The following is a 24,385-nucleotide window of genomic DNA, read 5'->3' on the forward strand; positions in this document are numbered from 1 at the left end:
GGCTTGCATATAAACACCCACTCTGTTTAAATTGACAGGCATTATTTTAAATGTCTTTTCTCTGCAGTTCTCAAAAGCACTGCTTTACGTCATTAAAATGTTTAAGTTTTTTTTTTTTCTCCCTTCACTGTGGATGTTGAAATGTATTCATAGACATAAACAGTACAACTATATGTACGATTGTCTTCACCTATAATTGGGGCTTAGGAAACAAATAGGCTGCATATTAATAGTAATCAATGCTGAAATCCTAATTATTCTAAAAGATTCATTTGCTTTATCTGACATTGTTGTTTAACCCCCTTTTACGTCAGCAGTATATATATGTTCCTACGGACAAGAGAAAATAGCGCTGCACCTCACACCTATGGCTGATACTAATGCTTCTCAGCTACATTTAAAAACCAACTCCAGGATGTGGGTATATAATTTGATCAAACCATATTGCCCCATGTACCAGCGTGCAGGTCTCCTGGCTCACATGGGTTCCTACACTAACTCACCACCGTGTCAGTCAGCGACCGCCATCCCCGCAAGGCGTGCATAACCAGGGAAGGGAGGCCATAGAACGGCCCTGCAACCCCACTGTCACAGGACCAATACCTGCACGCTGGTACATGGGGCAATATGGTTTGATCAAATTATATACCAACATCCTGGAGTTGGTTTTTAAATGTAGCTGAGAAGCATTAGTATCAGCCGTAGGTGTGAGGTGCAGCGTTATTTTCTCTATGTCCGTATTTTACATTTCTCCCTTTTCTCAGTGTTTGCACTCCTCCTGGTAAGACCCACATGACCACAATTAGCAGGAGACACCTGTGCACACATGACTTGTACCCCCTATCCTTCCCATTCTACCTGCTGGAGTGTGGTGAGTGTTTTAGACCTTGTTGTGTCGTTTGGTGACAGCCTTCTCCGACGGCCGAGCCTGCTGGGATTTACTGGGGCCTCTGGGTATCGGTCCTGTGACAGTGGGGTCGCAGGGCCGTTCTATGGCCTCCCTTCCCTGTTTGTGCACGCCTTGCGGGGATGGCGGTCGCTGACTGACACAGTGGTAACTTAGTGTAGGGACCCATGTGAGCCAGGAGACTGGCACGCTGGCAATATGGTTTGATCAAATTATATACCCACATCCTGGAGTTGGTTTTTAAATGTAGCTGAGAAGCATTAGTATCAGCCATAGGTGTGAGGGGCAGCACTATTTTCTCTTTGTCCGTATATATATATGTTCCCACTGCCGATGTCCCGTGCTTTAGGGTACGTGTATATACTTTCCCCTTCGTTTTATAGTGTTTGTGTGTATTGTAGTGCATAGAATAGTCCAATCTGTTAGGCTACATTCACACGTAGCAAAAGTGGCAGAATTCAGCGCTGGCTCCTCTCTCCGCGCTGAAGGATAGACATGTGAGGTGTGCAAGCCTCCCATAGACTGTCATTATGACAGGTGGGCTGGCGGCATTCTCCGCCGCTGAATTTCGCGCCATTTTTGCTACTTGTGAACATAGCCTTAAAATAGAACAATATTTTTCCTGCACGGTAAACAACATAAATGAAAGGGGGTGGGGGGAAACCCACCAGGATTGCTGATATTTTTAAATTCTAAGACGGAAAAAAAAATTATTAAAAAGCAATCAAAATTTTTCTTTTACTCCAGTATGTCACCAATAAAAATTGTAGATCTGGTGATTGACCATACCAGGATGACCAAGATCCAAAAATGTAACAAAATGTTCTGTTTACAAAGCAAGTCAGCACTGCAGTGAAGTAAATAGAAACTTTCAGAGGGGTCAAGAAATAGTCGATTGGGAGAAGTAAATGTATATTCTAGTACTTGTATAATCTGCCGTTGTGTTTGTGCCTTTTTTCTTACCATTGTCTTTATTTCAGGAACCACAGCTCCCATCGAGACCAGAGGCCTACCCTATTCCCACACAGACCTATACAAGAGAGTATTTTACCTTTCCAAATCCCAAATCCCAGGATCGCATAACTCCTGCACAAGGCCAGTGGCCAGATTATGAGGAGCAAGTTCATGGCCAAATTGAAAGCAACCACTCTAGCAATACTTCCGTTCAAGTAAGCAGTTGACTAGAATTTTGACCTAATAAATTGCTTTTTTTTTTTTTTTTAATTAGTGCGTCTTCATTGTTCTCTATGGAGAGGGGAGAGATGAGTCACCAAAACAGGACAACAAAGAGTTAATTTACAGCTACATCACCAGGCTCTCTACTCTGATGTCAGCACTGACCTCTGAATAGGGGCTTTCAGCGCCTCCCTGTGGTGTAATCCTTTGTTCTCTGCTCTCTGCTGCCGACAAATCTCCCCCCTCCTCTCTCCATAGCACAGACAGGATTCGACTGATGTAAAACAGTCCAGATTACCGGATTCTAAACAGTGGATGAGAGAGGGGTGCCTGGGAAAAGGCTTTTTAAATGCAGATAATGGCATTTTTCAAAAAAAACAAAAACTTACAACTATTGATTTTCTGCAAAAAATTTTTTAATAGCAGTGACTCTTTAAGAACACATGACAACACGGTATGTCATGGAGCCCCTATAGGCTTCTGGTCTTCTGGTACAGTGAAGTTGAATGGGTTACATACCCGCAGCGGAATTTTCATCACCAAGCCTCCCCCCCCCAACCCCCGGGGGGCAGCCTACATTACCTGCTCGGCGCCGCGGCTGCATGTGAGGCTCCCAGCTTCTGTCAGCTTTGGCCTGTGATGGGGACCGACGGGAGCCGAGAGTCTCACATGCTACCCTTAAACAGAAAAAGGTACAAACTAAGGGGCAGATTTATCAATCAGATTTCCACCTTTCATTTTCTTCGAGGAATAAAAGGTGGAATCTGATTGGTTGCTAGGGGCAACTGTGCCAGTTTCACTTTACAACATGTTTTATAAATCTCCCCCTAAAAATGACTGTCACTTAGGGGTTAAAAATCTCTATTTGCTTTCTGTGGCTGTGAATATGGCAATATTGAGCTTTTGCTTTGTAGCTGTGTTTCAAATTTTTGTTTTATTTTTTTTATCAGCGAATTGCACATTCTCAAGAAGAGCTAAGAGATGATCCTGGGTTTCAGTCAGACCGAGGTCATATAGAACCAGTTATGCGTAAAGATTTGGAGTTTTTAGACAGGAAGATGGACAATAAGGATAGTTGGATGAGTCAGACCTCTACTTTGGAATCTAGCACATCAAGCCAAGAACATCTAAACAGTTCAATGAAAATGTATTCGTCCGCCTCATCACTAAACAAATCTGGTCCTGGCCGCTGGAAAACTCCTGGTCCATCTCAGCCTGCTCCAGTGTCCGGGTCACAGCCTGTTCGAACGGATCTCCCGCCACCTCCACCACCGCCACCAATGCATTATGGAGAAGACTTTGAGAAATTTGAGGGTATACCCATGGATTTACCACTGCCACCACCACCAGCGCAAGGTCAATCAAACTCACAGTCTGCTGCATTAGAGAGGAAGAAAAGAGAAGAACATCAGAGATGGTACGAGAAGGAAAAGGCCAGATTAGAGGAGGAAAGAGAAAGGAAGAGACGAGAACAAGAGCGGAAACTTGGAAAAGTACGGACCCAGCCTACCGCTACTCCACAGGTTGCTGTTCCACAGCCTCCAGTCCCGGTGCCAGTACCACCTCCAAGTATACCACAGACCAAACCAGAAAAACCACCAAGTTTTTCTCGACCACAAGAAACTGTTATCCGGGAGTTGCAGCCTCAACAGCAGCCGCGCACCATAGAAAGAAGAGACCTTCAGTACATTACAATCAGCAAAGAGGAACTGTCTTCCAGTGACAGCCTTTCTCCTGATCCATGGAAGCGCGATGCCAAGGAGAAGTTGGAAAAGCAGCAACAAATGCACATTGTAGATATGCTCAGCAAGGAAATAAACGAACTGCAGAACAAAGCCGAGCGATCTGCTGAAGAGAATGACAGACTGCGCAAACTAATGCTGGAGTGGCAGTTCCAAAAGAGGCTGCAAGAGTCCAAGCAGAAAGATGAGGATGATGACGAGGATGAAGAAGATGACGATATGGACACCATGCTTATTATGCAGCGTCTGGAGGCAGAAAGAAAAGCAAGGGTAATACTATATTTTATTATTTTTTTTATATTTATATGTATATCATACAAAGCTAATGTTAATACCCTGAACACATGTAACCAAGGTAAGACTTACAGCATATTTAATGTTGCATTAGCAGACAAACCATAAAATTCAGGAGTGATCCTCTTATTCCATTGCAGCTGTAAGAAGGTAAGGATCTTGTGAGATATCTAACAGGTTTACTAACCACTTAATTCTTCTTATATTTCATTTCTTTAGCCTACTATAATCCTTTGGATAGCTGAGGCCGCTGTGTACATTGTGTTCTCTTTATATGTTAAGTTTGTAGACTATGGAAGACCACTATGTGCCTGCTGAATTGATCATACACATCTTAAAGAGGTAGTACGCTGAAACATAACTTCTCATATGTTGCTGCCTATGGTGAGACTAACAACTTCATTCCATACTTGTCATTAATTTTTTTGTCTCCACCCAGCTCTGAGCTGCTGCTTTGTGCTGAAGACAAAGAAAATTGTGTGTGAACTGTTCTCTCTATCCTCTTCTCTTCCCCCCCCCCCCCAAAGGAAAAAAAAACACACACACACTTCTTTGATGGCTCATGCAAAGAGGTCTCTGGCAGGCTTTATCTGCAGTTTTGCAGCAATTTTGTGATGCTGGGGCGGGTTAATCTGAGGTCAAGTTACTGATGAACTGTGATTAACCATTAACCCTCCCAGCATCAGAGGGTGCAGTGACAGCTGTCTAGGGACTTGTTTACATCAGCCACTTGGGACTGGTGGGAGCAGGCGGGGGGGGAGATAAAGAGAATAGCTCACAAACACAGTGTAGTCAACATAAAGTGGCAGGCTCAGAACTGGGGGAAGGAGACTGAATAGATGGTAATGTATGTCATAAATAAGGATGAACATAATTTAGTCTCACCATGGGCAGCAACATATGAAAAGGTTTTTTTTTTTTTTTTTTTTTAAAGATTACCCCTTTTAGTTCTTTAGAATATTTGTCAGGAACACAAGCGTTTCTGATCTACTATAGTAGGAGCAGACACGTTGAGGTGTATGTAGTTTTTTACACACCTCTTGAACTCCTTACGTTTCTGAGTCAGGGTATGTGCACACTGAGGAATTCAGATGGAACCTCCGTCGCGGAATTCCCAGCTCGCACCCGCTCGCGGACTGCTGCAGGCGCGACTACATTCTATGCACGGGTGGATTCCTTCCTCTGTTTAAAGAATGAACTTGATCATTCTTTGGACGGAGGAAGGAATCCACCTGTGCATAGAATGGAGTCTCGCCTGCTGACACGGGCGGAGACTCGTGCGCCTACTGCAGTCCACGAGCTGAAAATTCCGCGACGGAGGTTCCGTCTGAATTCCTCAGTGTGCACTTACCCTCAAAAGGGTTAAAATAGTAGCTGATTTCTAAAGGGAACCCACCCCTCTAGCTGTCATTTTGTGTCTGGTACTGCAACTCTGTTCCATTCCAAGTGAATGGAGCAGAGCTGTAATACCACACACAGCCTGAGGACACACGTGTTTTTTTTTTTTTTTTTAAATGTTTTAATTTTTTTTAAAGAAAGCAGCCGCGTTTTTATTATCCTGGATAACCCCTTCAATATAAATGATGATTTTGTCAGTAACAATGTAGTTGTTTTTATTTTACTTTTTATGCTGTAGACCAATGGTTATATGAAGTTACAACCACAGTTAGCCATGTTGTCTATTTTCCAGTCACATTTATCACAACGCTCATCCTGCCTGTAGGTGTTTTCTGTGAGGAGCCTAGTATTAGCTCACCACCTTCATTATTAATCTCTAGAGATGAGCGAACCTCGAGCATGCTCGAGTCCATCCGAACCTGAACTTTCGGCATTTGATTAGCGGTGGCTGCTGAAGTTGGATAAAGCCCTAAGGCTATGGCTGTATCCATGTTTTCCAGACAAGCTTAGAGCTTTATCCAGGTTCAGCAGCCACCGCTAATCAAATGCCGAAAGTTCGGGTTCGGATGGACTCGAGCATGCTCGAGGTTCGCTCATCTCTATTAATCTCCCATCTCACACTGTGTCAGTACAGGACACCAAGCAGCAGTGTCCTGTATTGGGCCTTTAATATGATAGGGTGGCACAATTGTTTTTCCACAAAGCGTAAATACAACTGTTTTTACATGCAAAAATTTCTATAGTGAAATACATGTGCAATTAACACTGTATTCATCTTTTTAACTTATTGAAAATTTTGCGTGTGTAACGCAGTGTTTATGTTGCTCTCGACGTTTGCAAAATAATGTGCTCTAAAGATTAAGGGGACCCTCTAACTCCTCTTGTATTTGGCCAAGTGTAGTCAAGCTCTCCTGAAATTCAGTGGACAGGTATAAATAACGTGTTGTCTTACTATGATCTTGTAATTTTACTATGGACCTGTGACCAGAATGAACACACTGGTTTGGTTTTGTTATTTTCCTATATCACCATGTTAAAGTCTGTACTGCCAGCAGCTTCCCCCAAATCGCCGGTTCTCAAACAGTTTTCTCATCTACATCAAGGCCCTGAGATCTGCCCGTCTTCTGGAGCCGGTATTCGGGCTAAAAACAATATTTATTCCAGAGGCGCTGAGTCAATGAGGTGAGGCCAAGAGCATCCGTGCCCTAGGCCTGCAGTGTGTCTCTCCCCACCTTTCTTCTTTTGTCAGCACAGTGTAGATGAATATCCAGCCCAGGGGTGTGCTGAAAAAGAAGAAAGGCGGGAGAAAGAAGCTGCAGGCCTAGGGCTAGATACTCTTGGCCCCGCCCGATTGACTCTGTGCCTTTAGAATAAAAGATGTTTTAAGCCCAAATACCGGCCCCAGGAGACAGGCAGAACCCTGGACTGTATATGCCTTGATGGAGACAACAAAACGGTAGCAGTAGTGCAGATTTGCTTTAATTCTGCAGTTTAGTATACTTTTGTAAAAATTTTTCTTTTATCCGTGCTTATAAATAACAAGGCAAATGTGTGACTTTTCCTGTTTAACAGATAGGTAAACTTGACTGTCCACATAGGCAATCTCCAAGACGGAACATAGGGCAACGATAAAACTAGTGCCAAGAAAACCGCATCCCACAGTTAACTCCTTTACAATTTAACCTTTATTTCAAGCCTTTCTAAAGCAAAGGATTGCTAGAGGTAAAATACACAACTTAGAATCCCCCAGGTGTATTATCGCAATGCTACAGCAGCACATTGAATATGCCATCAACAGACCTGCAGTTAGGTTGTGACTTTCAGCTGTATTATATCTTTGTGTGGAGATGCATTACACTATGTGTAGGCATCACAACCCCCCAGCATGTATTCCACCATGTGTAGGCATCCTATCCCCCTAATATGTTTTCCACCACGTGCAGGCATCCAATCCTCCCAGCATGTTCACTTGTGTACACCTCACGTAGCACCAGATTAGCCAGCACAACACGCCCCACTTCACCTCCTCCTCCTCTCCCGTAGTGTGCCCGTCCTCCCTACACACCTGTAGCCATTTTCCTCTATAGTTTTCCTCTTTTCCGCTGTAGAAAAAAAAAAAGAGACACTATACTTACCTACTGTGCAGCACTGTAGGCTTCCAGCGTTGGCCCTCTCCCCGCTCTGTGTGCGCACGAGTGAAGTCACTCATACGCCACAGTGCTGGTGGAGGGAGTGGCCACAAGAATGATTAGCAGAATGCAGAGCCAAGGCGTTTCTCACTTAGTCAGTCTCACTGCCCTTGCCAAATGGGCTTCCAAGGAGCAGGTGGTTCACACTCGTTGGGTGCTGACGCTGACCGGAGGCCACGTAACAGCCAGAAGCTAGCGGAGACTTTAGTGGGCCCCCTGTTTGTAGGAGGCTGCCTCCATGTCCCCTCTAATTTCACTATTGGTACAATCACGTCAGTGTTTTTCACAGTTTCCACTGAAGTGGCATAAGTAGAATCCGTGAAAAACATGAATCCTATATAGACTTCTATTGGGGAATCTTTGCCACGATCAAAACTTCACATGCTCCCTTTTCTTGTAGAACATGTTGACCCCTACTACACTATTCTCTCAAAGGTCCCTAAAAAATAGTTTGTAAAGGGGATAAATTCTATAACCTTTCCAGCCCTATTCATAGTGGTGGTTAAAGCCGGTGCGCTATTTACTGAATCGGTTGATTTTTATGTGGGATTCTACGTAACTCCTTCCTACTGTTATTTAAATGTTTGACCCTTAAAGTGTACTTGTCATTATGACTTATGTGATATGAAGTATGTGTTCAATTTACATTTATTAATTATAATAATAATATTTTTAGTGCTCATTCTTTATAACAAAGTTATACTTACTTGTATCCAGGTCCAGTCTCCTGAAGCTTTAGTCTTGTGCTGGTTGATATAGGAATCTAAACGCAGGAAGTCCCAGCGTCACGGCTCAATGTGTCCATCAATCACATGACTGCCTTTTCTGTGAGCACACATGACCGGGATTTCCTATGTCACTTTTTCAGGACTAAAAATCTTTAGGAGACTGTACCTGGATACAAGTAAGTATAGCTTTGTTTTATACTGTAAATTGCAAATCTGCTTTATATCATATCCCCTGCTGATGTAGATCCTGAAAGTTCTAACAACATAGACACATTCATAACATTGATTTATTTCCAACAGTTTAAGGTTACAATAGAACTGTATGACCCTTCCGCTGTCCCTTACCTATGAATTTCAGGCGTACATCACCCTGCCTTTTTAATTTGCTTCTTAGGTGCATATGGACACCCTAATGGCTGGAGCAACAAAAAGAGGAATTGTCTTATGAAAACACCAGTTCTCTATTATTTCACTTAGCATCTTTTTTCCCCTCTCCTCTTTGCTATCTGCAGCAGACTGCTGTGCCAGCAATCTCTGTTCTAGATTTGGTATGTTCTGTTTTTCTTTTCTCTTCAGCCATCTTCCTATTCTTCCCTCCTTATAACTTATGATCACATTTTCTGTAGTGGTATACGTGCTGTCTTTGCTTTGTCTTTAGTGTACTGTTATGGGACAAGTCCCTCATGTTTCTTGAAGCATGCCGTGCCTGGAAGTAGTATCACTAGTAGCTTGGTGTCATTTGTTCTCTCTCTTACATTTGTTGTTGTAAACCTGTTTCATTGTAACTCTGGGATTGGCAATTTTTAGTATTCCTACCAGTACTGTGAAAGTAAATGTTCCAGGACGCTATCAGAAAGTTGAGTGCCAAAGGTTGCTGATCCCGATTTTGATGATTTTTTTTTTTTTTTTTGTTATGCACTTTGTTTTATGTCAGATTTTTTTTTTAAATCAAATCTGTTTTTCTTTTGTCATTGGAACTGATGATGATGAGAAGCCAGCTGCTATATTCTTTTTTTTTTTTAGGTGTTCACAGAAATTATTTACATAAGTATCCCTAATCTGTTGAACTGTTTGCCATAAGAGAGGTCTAAAGGTAGTTTTTATAATAGCTGATGGTTTCTTATTTATTCCTTTTATGTTTACGTAAGCTGTAAGTATGCTGTAAGTATGAATTGGTACATAGATCCACTTTATTGCAATGACTTGTCAAATTTCATTTTTACGTGTTGCATTTTTGGACCTGCCACGTCTGCAGCAGTAGTTTTAGATTGGGGGCACACAAGGCCAGGAAAGGGGTGGCAACCAGTCATCTGGGCTGGGGGGGGGCTCTCTGCCTACCAGCATGCAGTGCAGGGATGATTGACAAGCAGAGAGGCCACTAACTGGTCCCTCTGCCTGTCAATGATCCCTGCACTGCATGCTGACAAGTAGCAAGCCATGACTAGTCACCGGTGCCCCCCACCCAGGTGACTAGTTGCTGCCCCTCTTATGGCCTTATGTGCCTGATTAAAACTATGTTCTAAGGCTGCATGTGGTTTTCACTTCAAGTGTCTGTGCTGTTGCATTTCAACAGCAGGGTCACAGTTAGGAGGGGGAACCAGGAAATGATTAGATCCATGGAGAATAAAAATGGTACAGTGATGTAAGTTACTTTACTAAAAACAGCACATTTGTTCTCCTTTTTATAGAGAGAGAGAGCTAGCAGATTTTACATTCTTTGCTTCGTGACGCCACCCCTTTAAGTCACTAAGTACCAAGATAATACATGTGAACTTTAAATGACATATATATAGGTGGCTTGGCACAAAATGATGATAAAAAGTTTCTTTTCCTTTGTTTGAAATGCTTTTTTAGTATATAGTTTACATTTAGGCTATTTTCACACACATTAAAATAAAAGCTAAATACGTCAAATAGGTATAAAACACATCCATATTTTGAATCTCTAATAATGTGCTACATTAATGTCTATGGGAGAATAGCTGGATGTGCTGATGTATTTTTTTGCAATGTGTGCACAGACTGACATTTTCCTATGAACTTAAAGGGACTCTGTCACCTCCAAGACACCCCCTAAACATAGAAGATTAGAGTACACAACGCTAATTCTGAATCTGCAATTTCTATCTTTCTATGTTCATGCATTCCTTTGCTATAAGCCACTAATCTGAGTAGCCCTCTCCATTCCTTTATATTCCTTTACATTCTGGAGCTAAGAATGCATCAACATGCCCAGTTCATAGGCTTACAATGGTGAAATACAAAAGAGTACTAAGATACAAATTACAGATTTGGAATTGGCATCTGTTATGCTATTTACAGATGACTTTAGTTAAAGGTTTTGAGGGGGGGGAGGAGAGGTGACAGCGTCCCTTTAAATGTAGGACATTATTAGATACAAAATGCGGATGTGTATACATATTATTTAAGAGAAAGTTGGTTTACCTCAGGGAGATCAACCAAGACACAGCGGAGACACCATCATGTTTTTCTCAACGTCAGTGAGCTAGCCAGACCTTCCTCTGGGAAGAAACAACCAAGCCAAGGGTGGTCTCCAGTCAAGGAAACCACCTCCGCAAGGTATCCATCCACAGACAGCTGTTTCGAGGTACTAGGCTTTGCTCCCACTAGCCAGAATCCTACTCCACACTGATGAGGGGCAAATACCCCGAAACAGCTGTCTGTGGATGGATAACTTGCTGAGGTGGTTTGCTTGACTGGAGACCACCCTTGGCTTGGTTGTTCCTTCCCAGAGGAAGGTCTGGCTAGCTTACTGACGTTGAGAAACACATGATGGTGTTTCTGCAGTACTTTTGCATATACTTATTATTTGACCTGGAAGACCATTGATAGTTTATTGGCGAGGGGTTATTTTATGTGTCATTAATGTATGAAAGTGGGGTGAGGTGTCCATAGCCTTTAAAGAATACCAGTCACTACTTTGTGCTGCCATTAGAAAACAAAGCACATTTCAGCAATTTGCCATTAAAGGGGTTTTCAGAGGAAAACTTATTTGTCCCCTATCCAAAGAATAGGAGACAAGGTAAGAGATTGCGGCTGGCGGTGGTACGACCTTTAGATCAGTGCCCCGACTCCTTTGTTTTGAATAAAACCGTGGGTTGGCTTGTGACCCGCAGCGCTATTCATTCTCTATGGAGCCGCTGGCGTGTTCAGCACTGGGCGCTCTCTGGCAGCTCCATAGAAGATGAATAGAGCTGCAGGTCACCTGCCGACTCACTGCTCTATTCAAAACAAAGGAGCCGGGGTCCGATATGGAGATTGGCGGAGGTCTGACCCCCAGCAATCTTCTTTTTGTTATTTATCCTGTGCATAGGGGACAAGTAAGTTTTAATCAGGAAACCCCTTTAATGTGTGATCATTGCAGAGTGATGTGAGAGCTGTGAGTCTGAAGGCCATCAACTGCCCTAATGGCAGCCAGTTTAGTGCTTAGCTGATGAGCAAGTGTTTGCTTGTTCATCATCTGATTGCTGTCCCTCTTACACAGGGCCTGCTTTGGCATGACCGGACTGTGTAATGGGACCCTAAACTGCAGTGTACAACCTTCTCTCTCTTTCCGCTGGCTTTTCTAACACTGGACTATTTGTGTGGGGAGAGCCAACAGATGTGAGAAGCCAGTTATGTACAGGATTTGCACAGACTACAGCAGCAACAATGCAGATTTTAAAAAGTTGCATGAAATTTTTTTGCTTCCTAATTTCAAAATTATTGCAAATAACCATAGCCCAGGGCAGTTTCTAGGTCATTTTGACAACAGGGCAAATCTTGACAAAAGCCCCCCCCCCCCCCCCCCCCCATTATGCCCTGGGGAAGGAAGGGGGGTTACCTGGGTTACTAGCAAGAAGCAGTGTGAGTATTACGGCATAGAGCAGTGTTAAGATAACACAGTGATATCTCTGAGTATAGATAATGTAGTAGATGTGACCTGCAGTCCTATGTAACACCACAGATAACACAGTGATACATCTCCGAGTACAGATAATGTAGTAGATGTGACCTGCAGTCCTATGTAACACCACAGATAACACAGTGATACATCCCCGAGTACAGATAATGTAGTAGATGTCACCTGCAGTCCTATGTAACACCACAGATAACACAGTGATATCTCTGAGTACAGATAATATAGTAGCTGTCACCTGCAGTCCTATGTAACCCCACAGATAACTCTGTATGATATCTGTATGGTATAGAGACAGAATATGGGGAAAGGGGCACAGTATATGAGCACAGGGGCACTGTGTATGGGGACAAGAGCACAGTATAGGGACACCCTGCATTAACCCCTTAGTAAGAGACCCCCCCTGCATTGCCTCTACACAAAAAAACAAAAAACAATATACTCTCCTAATCCTGGCACCGGTCTTCCTCCCTTCTCTCCTCTCCAGCATGTCAGCTGCTGCACGGATCCTCCGGCAGGCCCGATTCCGTCATGACTGGCCTGCTGAGGATCTGTCTCACAGATATGCAAGTGAGATAGGGGGAGAGGAGGCTGGCGCTGGCAGCTTACAGGAGTTCATCAGTGAGGTCGGGAGGGGAGGGGGCGCCCCCTTAGCTGTCAGTGCCCCGTGCGGTGAACCGGCCCGCCCGATCCTAGAAACAGCCCTGCCATAGCCTAAGACTTCACTGAACTACTGGTAACACATGAGTTGCAGGGTGAGCACACAGGCATATGGCAGAATAGGTCATAGTTGCATATTTAGCAATAATGAGAAGGTTGTAGTAATGTAGCAGTCTTACTCCCATCCTCTTTAGCCAGTAAATGAACCATTTCCATATTGTGCAACATGAGCGCTGACGTGCCTCAACACTCCTTCCACTTCTGTATGAGTATTCTGTGCTGCCCTTGCTCCTGCATGCTCTCACTATTTTCCTGGTCTACGCATGCACCACTGATTTCAGAGGCCGAGCGCCTCCTGCATTTGCCATCGTCACAGGAAAGATGGATCGATCATGCACAGATTTTTTTATGCAAAAGAGGTGAGGCACGTCTGAGTGTGGCATTAGCGTTACACCTTGACTCCTCTGTGACTCTTCATTACATGATATTGTGCAGCTTTGCCTCCACTGACCCATTAGGCTGATGAATTGCCTGCTCAGCCAATCAGACTGGGACAGGACACCACTGCAGTCACTGACAAGCTGAGTGTGCAGTCCATCAGCGGGGCCATGACGTTGCAGCTGAAGGAGCAGGTACATGACATACCTGAATGCCGACCAAAAATGACAGCCAGCGGCTGTTGAAGAGACCAAGGAGTGGCGCTGCGTTTGACACCCCTGGTCTATATGAAGTGATCTAGTACCAACATCCTCCCCCAGAAACCAAGTAATGACGGGGAAGATGCATACCCAGTCTTATCTGTGTGTATTGTTCATCTCCAGCAATATAATAAAGTCATTGGTCACTTGGTCATCCTGAAATAAAATAAGCAGATTATGTATCTACCGGTAACTGACCATATAGATTATAAAGTGCAGCGTATTATGAAATGATAGAGTAGAAGCCCTTGTGTCCTATGATATGGTTCTCCTAATGATGTCACTGACTTTGCAGAGACAGAGGAGAATTAAATTGATACACACTTTGTATGAAATCTAACATTTTCCTATGCAAAATGGGGCAATATATTAAAGGATACTTACCAAAAACAAGAGGCAGAGGTTGGAAGTGAGACTTCTATTTCACAGGAATCAGGCTGCTGTAACACTTGAAAAACAAGCAGAGTAACTTTCTAATAAGGAAAAATCAAGTAATTCTGGGTCCACATCAAGAAGCCGCTATATGTCCTGTGTATTTGTCAGGTGCATGATCATAGAGATGACTAGAAGAAATCTATTTATGACTGACCGACTTCACTGCAGTATCTGTTTTTATTCTCAAGTTCTGTGTTGTCATTGGAAATGTATGCGCATTCACATTAATGATGGTATTTTACCTGGCATTACGCATGGTGGGTGGATATCTGTGCACATTGATGTTGATGGTGATTTTAGTGACATTAGCTCCATTGCTGCTTTGTCCTCATGACCTCAACCTTGGCGATTTGAGGCAATACACATTCTGGTTTTACAGTAAATTAAATCTTCAGTATATTTAAACAAAAAGGCATTTGTATCATATTTCCTGAACTGCACTATTTCCCGTCATTTAAAGGGGTTATCTGGGGTTTAAAAAAAACACAGCTACTTTCTTGCAAAAACAGCACCACCCCTGTCCTCCGATTGTGGGTTTACACTTCAGCTCCAATGGAACTGAGCTGCAATACCACACCCAAACTGAAGACTGAGAGGCGCTGTTTCTAAGCTTGGATGACCCCTTTAAAACCAGTTGGTGTAAGTCGTCAGAAGCAGTTCACAAAAAATGGGTCCCCCCCCAGGGAAAACGATCAGCATCCGTAAGTATATGCGCCAGCAACTGTGGGGGGTTAACAAAAAAAGGTGTTTTTTTTGTGAACTGCTTCATTAATGGTTAAAGGGGCTGTGAGCACCTTACTTTGCTGTTTTGTTCTAAAGGAAGTGTGTTATGGTAATTACCTATTGCTAAAATTATTTTTTTTTCTTTTTTTTCATGTTAAACAAGAATTTTTGGTGTTTGTGGGTATGAATGGTATGGTATGAATTTTAAAATAATTCTGCAATCTTATAGTTTTCATTTTGACCACTAGGTTTAAATCTAAGCTGAGATCTCTTGTTCTGTACAGATCACTTTCTAGAGCTAGATCACAGACTGGAATAAAATGAAAGTTGATGACCTAATCTAAAGAAGACTCTTTACAATAGGTGGAGCTCACAACTCTGCCCTCCCTCCCTGCTCCATCAGCTCTGCATGGGGGGTATCCATACCAATAGAACCACATGGGTTAGGACATTTACCCGGATTTCCTGATAAGAAATCCAGGTAAATTGCACAGATGTGTGAAGAGGGCCGAATTTATACTGTCAAAGCAGTCTGCTGCTAGTCTTAAAATATGTAACTGATACATGCTTTTCCTTTTAGCACTTACTACTTACTGGCATAAGCAATCCAGTGTAAGATACTGCACTGCTGCTATTCTTCTAGTGGTGGTGGTTTATGGTTTGGTATATTTTTGTATCTGCTTTTAGAACCTTTATTCAAATTACACATTGACAGTGTATGATTTAGTGTATACCTATAAAATGGGTTTCTGGAGTACTCTTCTCATACATGCTATATAGCACCATGTGTTAATAGATGGATTTAAACAAATGTATTTCATCTATTATTTCATTTATTTTCAATGTATAATAATGACTGGGCTCCTCATTGCTACTTTTTTCTTCCTTCGTTATTTTTTTACTTAAAAGCCTTACTGAGACTCTTTGATAAATGTTGCATATAAACCAGATTGCATACACCTTTTAACCCTGCTGTTCTGTTCGGTTCTACTATACACATATGTTTTGGTCATTTTTGACCGGGCCTATTAAGGTCTGGATTTTTAACTAACTAGTAGAGATGAGCAAACCTCGAGCATTCTTGAGTCCATCCGAACCCGAACTTTCGGCATTTGATTAGCGATGGCTGCTGAAGTTGGATAAAGTCCTAAGGCTATGTGGAAATCATGGATATAGTCATTGGCTGTATCCATGTTTTCCAGACAACCTTAGAGCTTTATCCAAGTAAAGCAGCCCCCGCTAATCAAATGCCAAACGTTCGAGTTCGGATGGACTCGAACCCGAACTCTGTTTGCTCATCTCTACTAACTAGTGTTTTATTTGAATATCTTTTGCAATATTATACTGGTATGTGAACATGGTTGTTCATAAACAAATAAAAAATGAAATAAAAAACTTAATTTATATATTTTTTTTGTGTCAAAAAATGTTACATGGCCTTATTGCATTATTCATGCATATTGCACATTTGCACAAAAAACGTCTTTATAAAACTGTAAACTATAACTAGTAACATCAAACTGTATGTAAATATATTTTAAAAAAATAAAATAAAATGTGAAATAAGGTTCAAGGTGCTAAATTTACTATTTGCATTTGTCACAAGTATAATTTACGTGTCTTTTGCATAAGTACTTTGCACTTTGCAACATATCACATTTGATTTGTGATTACTTGATGTTGGAAAGAAGGCGCATCATTTCCGTTTTAGGCTGGTTGCACTGCTAGTGGAGGCCGTGGTCATTGTCGCAGTGCTAGTGGAAGCCCTTGGTTCACTTTCTTCAGCATGCTGTTGGATCCTGTTGACATTGGCTGCAGCTCCATCACCTCTGGGTGTTACTTTACTTTTGTTCAATATATGGGCTAACCAGTGATTTTCCCAATTCCTCTGAAAAAAAATCCCATTCTTTTTTTATACAGTTTATTTTTGTTCCAATTTGGATCTATTTCACGCCATAACACAAATACATTGTACACCGACACATCAAGAATATTGTAAAAAACAACCATTGGCCAACGATTAGTTTTGCGTTTGCAGGTGTAAGTGCCTATGAGTTGATCTAGAGTATCAACTGCCCCTTTAGTGGCATTGTAATGTAAAATCATGTCTGGCTTTCTGTTGTCTGATACGGATTGACCAAATTATAACCCCTTTATTTTTTTCAAAAAACGGCTGGAGATTAGTATAAAAGGCTATCGGTCACTTTTTGACCGAACAGTACAAGAGTAAAAAAAAGAGACGTGGCGCAAAAAGTAAATAAATAAAAACTGCTATTAGTAAGAACCCCTCAAATGAGGAAAAGTCAATGAACCACAAGTTTCAGAACCGCATAATGAATATTTTAAAAAATATCAAATTTAAAATCCGGTCATTTTTGACCGAACAAAACAGCAGGGTTAAAGGGGTTATCCAGTGCTACAAAAACATGGCCACTTTTCCCCCTCTCTTGTCTCCAGTTCAGGTGTGGTTTGCAATAAAGCTCCATTTACTTCAATGAAAGGAAGCGGAAACCCCACCCAATCTGGAGGCGAGAGGGGGAAAAGTGGCCATGTTTTTGTAGCACTGGATAACCACTTTAAAGATTTTTTATATGACCTCCTGTTTCCGAGATATGTGGGTTTATATTTTGTCAAAAAATTTAAGAGATATTCGCTCAGGTAAAGTACATGCTGAATCATCCCTCCCTTCCTCCTGGAGACCAACAATTTCTTCCATACACGTTGTTATATTTTCAGTCTCCTTCCCCCACTTCTGAGCTGTTGCTTTCTGCTGAGCACACAAAAAACTCTGTGTGAGTTGTTCACACTCTCCCCCCTCCTCCCTTCCAAGATATTCATGTAAACCGCATCCACGGCTGGCTGTATCTGTAATATGTAATGCCTGAAAGGTTAATCACAGCAAGGTCATCAGCAGCTTGAGCACAGATTAACTCTCCCAGCATTACAAAGTGCAGAGGCAGCCAACCAGAGTCACTTTTTACATGAGCCATCTCAGAAGGGAGGAGGGGGGAGACGAAGTGAAGAGTTTACACACAGTTTTCTGTGTCTTCAGCAGAAAGCAGGAGCTCAGAACTGTAATTTTGTTGGAAATGTGGTCTGTTAAGTAATTCCTTTCTAAGCGTTTGTTGTTAAATCGGTAAACCAAAGGCTATTTTATTTATTTTTTTTAATCTTAAAGTGACACTGTCACCTCCTTTTTGCATTCTGACATCTCTACACAGGTGTAAAGGGTAAATTTAGCGGTTACATACCTTATTTTAACATACGTCATGGTGCTTGTTCCAAGTAAAAAGTCATCTTTAATCAACTGCAGATTGTATTAAGTGGGTGGGGCCTCGAGGCATTAGCACCACTTAACTCCGCCCACAATGCCACAGTTGGTCCCGCCCCCTTACTGGCCATTGAACAGGCTGTCCGAAAGGTGTAGACCCCACCCCCTTTACGCCAGCCAACCAATGCAGTTGTGGGTGGGGCTAAGTGGCACTAATGCTGCGAGGCCCCGCCCACTTAATGCAATCTGCAGTTGATAGAAGGACCCTTTTTACTTGAACAAACACCATGACGTATGATATGAAATAAGGTATGAAAAACGCTAAATTTACCCTTTACACCTGTGTAGAGATGTCAGAATGCACAAAGGGGGTGACAGTGTCACTTTAAGCCACTATAAACTATAGAAAAATATATAGTTACCCTAATAAATGCAATTAATAGTCCATCTGTGTAGTCTGCTTCATTTTACAGATTTGGCAAGACAAAAAAATATATATAAAATGCATAAATTATTGCTAAAAAAAAAACGTATATCACTCAGTTACAGGATGAAGAAAGGAGGCGGCAGCAACAGCTGGAAGAAATTCGCAAGAGAGAAGCTGAAGAGCGCTTAAGGCAAGAGGAGGAAAGGAGAAATCAAGAGGAGGAACGGACAAAGCGAGAAGCGGAAGAAAAGGTTTTGTAAAAATTTTATCTGTCTCCAGATTGGTCTTGTTAACAACCCTTCCTGCCAGATACTTTTTGGCTATGCTCTCACTTCGGGAACATATCTGGGAACGCAGCCATCTTGTTAAATAGACAGCTAAAGAACATGAACATTATTAGTGGCAGTCTATTTCACGAGATGGCTGCGTTCCCCCAATCTGTTCCTGAAGTAGGAACATAGCCTTTATATAAAATGTGAGTTTTATATAATGTTGTAGCCTCTGGTCCTGTTGCAGCCAGTGCTCACCCTCTATGAAGTGAGCTTAGCTTCTGAGCTCCCTTCATAGAGTCTCCGGACCTTCTGGTGTACCGGTACATCATAGGTACTTAAAGGAGTTAAGGAATTCTGAAAAAGGCATGAAAACAGTGCTAAAAAAAATCCGCTCTGAAAGAAGACATGTTACTTTTTCACAGCAGATCCACTTGGCATCTGTAATGCCAGTTTTAACATATAAGGCTATGTTCACACAGTAAAATAATACCACAAAAAGCCGTAATCTCTTGATCTACAATCAGGCTCCTTTCTTATGAATGGAGCTGTGGGTCACGTGCTTACCTGTGGCTTGATTCATATCAATGGAGCCAGGTCACCGATAGAGATCCCCGGGAGGCACAGAAGTTGGATCTCATACTTGGCCCCTAGGTAGCATAGTATGATTCCAGTCTAGAGCTCCTCAGGCTGATTGGATTATTTTTACAGGTCTTATAGCTCATGATAATACTCATTAGAATATCTTTTTTTTCAGACTTTTGGCATTTTTTCACCAGTCTTATTTCTATTCTATATCATATTAATCAGTAATGGCATCTACTGTCCGTCCCATGTGGAAAATGTATTTTGCAGCTTCATTATACAGGGTATTCTGGTGTCTGTGTGAGGGACGCAGTTAAACGCTCATCGAGTAGAAGAACAGGTCACAAGCCTGATTTACACTGTTAGGGCGGGTTCACACTACGGAATTCTCGCGGACAATGTCCGTGGAATTCCGTCAGCTGTCCGCCCGCACAGGCACGCACTTTTCCGCCGGCTCCATAGACACCATTCTATGGGCCAGCGTATTCCGCGATCCGCTGAAAGAAGTGACATGACACTTCTTTCAGCGTACAGCGGAATACGCCGGCCCATAGAATGGTGTCTATGGGGCCGGCGGAAAGGCGCCCAGATGTGCGGGCGGACAGCTGACGGAATTCCGTGGACATTGTCTGCGAGAATTCTGTAGTGTGAACCCGCCCTTAGGGGTCAGTCAACATGAGCAAAAAAAGTAGTGTTCAGCAGAGCAGACCTCAGAGCCCCAAAATGGTTTGCGCTACTGTACTGACACATCCCCACATACCACTGCCACAGTGGTAGAAACCTGGAATTCCTCAATGGAACCCATGGAAAACATTGGTTTTGGTCAGTGTTTCTCAGTGGGTTCAGTTTGGTTGCATATTATCTGAATATGTCTAATTGCATTTCTTTTTGGATAGCAGAGGAGGCAAGAAGAGGAGTATTACAATCGTTTGGAAGCAGAGAGGCGCAGGCAACACGAGGAAGCGGAACGAAGATTGCTAGACTCTGAAGAGCCTGGTCTGTACAGACCTCCACTTCCACAGGAATATGAACACTCATACCCACCCCTCTTGTCTAACGCTCCACCTCCCCCTCCTCAACGAAACACCTCCTACCTCAAAACACAAGCCCTTTCACCTGACACCGTTTACACTGCCAAGTTTGTTGCATACACTGATGATGAGGAAGACACAACCCTAGCAGGTCAGGATAAGTACTCCAGTACAAGAAAGTCTTATGGTGACCTCCTTCCAGCTGCATCTAAGCCACAGCTGCCTGCTGCACGCCAACCTCGTCCTGTATCCGATGGCATCTTTCTTTCCAACTCATTCCAGCCAACTGCAGCCAATGCCAACAGTACTGGTAAAAAAACAGGCCTGGCCCCTCCCATATCAAATAAACCAAGTTTCCTACAACAAAGCATCTCCAGAGGTACAGTGGATAATACGTATGGTTCCTTAATAAAAATCTAAAATCTATACCACCTTTGTGATTTATAACCTTTAGACTGTCCTCGATTTCTGTAATTTTGTTTATTTAGCTCTTTTTCCTATTTCCTGCCCTCTTTGGTGAATCGGTGTAGAATCATGATTTTCCTTTCCAGTTTTTTTTCCTAATTGAAATTATTAACTCTTAAATCACTAAAATTCTCTTAAATCTTAGTTTCCCCTCTACAAATTTCAAACAATTTAGTAAATTGAAGTACTGTTGGTTTTGGCTATCACGCTTTGCTTATCCATGTTTTTCATTCAGGTCATATGCTGCTAGCATGAGCTTTACTCATCTCTTTTTTTTATTTAATTTACATGGCAAATTGTATTGCAACTAATGAACTAGCGTTCCAAGTGTTACTAACTATTTCACAGTCCCATCTTATCGTACTTGTGCCCTTTTAAACAGACAGGCAGGTTTTAACATGAAATCCTACTACAATTAGGCAAGGTAAACAGTGTAAAATACAAGCAAATTTTAAGTGAAAATAGAACAGTGTGTGAACAGATAAAAAAGGCTGTAATTTGCAAAAGTGGGTGTTTATTATATGGACAGTTATAATCTACGGCCGTTATTCTATACTGTATGTACCAGGCCATCTAATTTCTTATTGACTTTAACAGAACACATATTACATTGAAAATACGGCAGTATTTGTACCTCAAAAATTACGGCCAGATTTTACCTTTTATTTAACTTTCACTTATTTACCTTTAACATTGAAAGTAAAAATATTACAAATCCGTACAGTCTTGAGAAAGATGATAGCTAAGTAACTAAACTTTTTGGACCCAAAATAACATATGATTGCTAAAGGTAGATCATCTCCAGCTAATCTTATTTCTTTAATGGTGCGTTCACACCTACGGGATCTGCAGCTGATTTTCTGCAGCAGATTTCAGTTAAATAACTGAACACAGCATCAGATTTGATGCTGTGTTCAGTTATTTAACTGAAATCTGCTGCAGAAAATCAGCTGCAGATCCTGTAGGTGTGAACGCACCCTAAAGCAGTTTTCCTGGCAGGGAGAGTTTTTTTAATATGTGGCTGGTGCTTCAGGGAACATAATGAGGCATACTTACCCAACCTGCTGCCTCCACCCCCCACCGCTGCTGGTTTCTGGAGCCCCTAGTACCTGCCTTAGCCCTTTACTTAAAGGGGTTTTCCAGGATAAAATTACATTTAACTATGCTGCAGGGGAGATGTTAGTGACATATACTTCACTGTACCCGTCCCGTTCCACTGCTGGGTCCTGGGCTGTCAGCGATTTCAAAACTTCCTCTCAAGCGCTGTTCCCTCTGGAAATGGAAGATCAGCTTAGCCAGTAAGTATGCGCCTATGCTGAGCTTTCATTTCCAGTGAGAATGGCATGTAACCAAATGTTCTGAATCATGAAGAGCAGGCAGCCCATAACCCAGCAGTGGTGAACAGGACAGGTGAGTATATGTCACGAACATCTCCCCAGCAGCATAGTTGAATGTAATTTTTTCCTGAATAACCTCTTCAAGTAGTTCTGCTGCCATTCTGCGGGGACAGGAAATGCTCGCTCAACAGCTGATCTCTTTGATGTCAAGTCTCATTTGCTACTGTGCCATCATTTCCTTTTTACACGGAATGTCAAAGGACTGCGGTGGGACCAGACACTCTGGAAACTGGTCATGTTGGGCTAGTGGGCTGGGTAAGTATACCACTTATATATTTTATATATATTGCATGAAGTAGATGGATATAAGTATCTGGATTTCAGCAAAGCGTTTGATACCGTTGCATGAATATTAAATAAGGTTGAAAGAAAGGTAAGAACTGTCAGGTTCAAATTTTAAACCTATTGGGGGAGATTTATCAAAGGGTGTAAAATTTAGACTGGTGCAAACTGGCCACAGCAACCAATTACAGCTCAGCTTCCAGCTCTGGTGAAAGAAAAGAGGAGCTGTGATTGGCTTCTGTGGGCAGTTTGCACCAGTCTAAATTTATTCTCTTTGATAAATCTCCCCCATTGTGTTTATTCAGTGGAGTCAAAAACACTTATGAGACAGTTGTCCCATACTATACTCCAAATATTAGAACAAACAACTAGATCAGCTGCCCAACTCCAGAAATCTGTTGGCCATAACTTGATATTACATAACAATATTATATTTATGCCATCAAAGCCTTTTTGAACTTGTTCTATAGTCTCACTGCTCTTACAGTAAAGAATCATTTTGGAAAGAAGCATTCTTTCCTCTGAAGGATGCCCCGTTTTAGGTCAGAAATTTATTTTTAAATTTTTGTTATTTTTTGTGATGTGTCGCTATCATTTTTGTTTGTGCTAGCAGATGACACCTGCAAGAGATAAATATTACTGTAAGATGAACCAATAAAACTGTTGTGCAAGTGTTTAGTGAATGTAATCACTTAGGCCTTATTCCCACGTTCCTTGCACAGTCCTTATATACGGACAGCGTGCAATGGAATGGCGCAGCTGTGTCAGTACAGTAGCGTGAGGACTGAAACAGATTAGGAGCGTTATAATGATACATGATGCTGGAATGTGGGAATAAGGCCTGATGCTACATTCACCATTGAATTGCAGTTTCCTTTATAAACATACACCAAAAGGCAGTGCTGGATCCTCCGTATGAAGTCTCCAGCACCAGTGGCCTGATCTCTTATGATTTAGTTATAAATAAGAGGAAACTTATTTTATAAAGGAATTTACATAATAAAAAACCTTCTGTTAAACCATTTTTATTACCAGGGTCAAATTCATACACTGGATCAACAGGTGCCGTAGTTGGAAACACTGAAATGTACAAGGATGTAAGAGACAAAAGATTAAAAAGGTAACAATGTGCAATTGTCCTTTTTATTCCATATATTTTCACTGGTTTATTCTCTTTATCTAAATATCCTATGTTTCATCCAGCCAGGAATTTGATGCCGCTCCTGTCGGCGGAGCTCCAGAAAGCTTGACTTTTAAAGAACGTCAGCGTCTCTTCTCCCAGGGCCAAGATGTCTCAAACAAAGTAAAAGCTTCCCGCAAGCTAATGGAGCTGGAGAATGAGCTCAATACAAAATAATCATGTATGATGTCACTGAAGCCTGTTATGGATTTATAGTTTGGAAATCTTTTTAATCATAGGACTTTTGGGGGGGGGGGGAGGGGTTGATGGTTAAAGGTGTGTAAAGGGGAGAAATATATTTTTTTCTGTAAAGAACAATTTTATGATTCACTTATTCTAAGACTGTTCATTTGAAATGTAGAAATACTGCAATAGTAAGAAGTGTTTTTTTCCACTTTCAATTGTGAAAATTTAGATATTTATATATATTCGGAGGTGTATGTGTATATATATATATATATATATATATGTATATATATATATATATATTATACACATTTTGATTGTAATTGTCATATGAAAACAACTATTTTGCAGGATAATACCATGTTGCTTATACTGATTTTTTCAGTGCTGAATGGTGGTTTCTCTTGGTTAATAAACTGGAGG

General features: G+C 41.8%; 1 protein-coding gene across 12 annotated transcripts in view; it reads left to right on the plus strand.

Annotated features, from left to right (window-relative positions):
* AFDN (afadin, adherens junction formation factor) overlaps positions 1 to 24,021 on the plus strand; it is a 111,792-nt gene extending 87,771 nt beyond the window's left edge. For 4 of the 12 annotated variants that reach the window (XM_069955500.1, XM_069955496.1, XM_069955499.1 and 1 more), the window contains 6 exons: positions 1,888 to 2,076; positions 3,034 to 4,095; positions 18,684 to 18,818; positions 20,321 to 20,831; positions 23,632 to 23,716; positions 23,800 to 24,021. In XM_069955500.1, the coding sequence (XP_069811601.1) occupies positions 1,888 to 2,076; positions 3,034 to 4,095; positions 18,684 to 18,818; positions 20,321 to 20,831; positions 23,632 to 23,716; positions 23,800 to 23,953 (2,136 nt within the window). In that variant the 3' untranslated portion in view covers positions 23,954 to 24,021. The remainder of the gene's footprint in view (positions 1 to 1,887; positions 2,077 to 3,033; positions 4,096 to 18,683; positions 18,819 to 20,320; positions 20,832 to 23,631; positions 23,717 to 23,799) is intronic. The other 8 variants (XM_069955501.1, XM_069955503.1, XM_069955504.1 and 5 more) reach the window with 3 other exon arrangements.
* Positions 24,022 to 24,385: the final 364 nt, after the last annotated feature.

This window comes from Dendropsophus ebraccatus, chromosome 15 (assembly GCF_027789765.1).
Source record: "Dendropsophus ebraccatus isolate aDenEbr1 chromosome 15, aDenEbr1.pat, whole genome shotgun sequence".
In the NCBI taxonomy this organism is placed as follows: domain Eukaryota; kingdom Metazoa; phylum Chordata; class Amphibia; order Anura; family Hylidae; genus Dendropsophus; species Dendropsophus ebraccatus.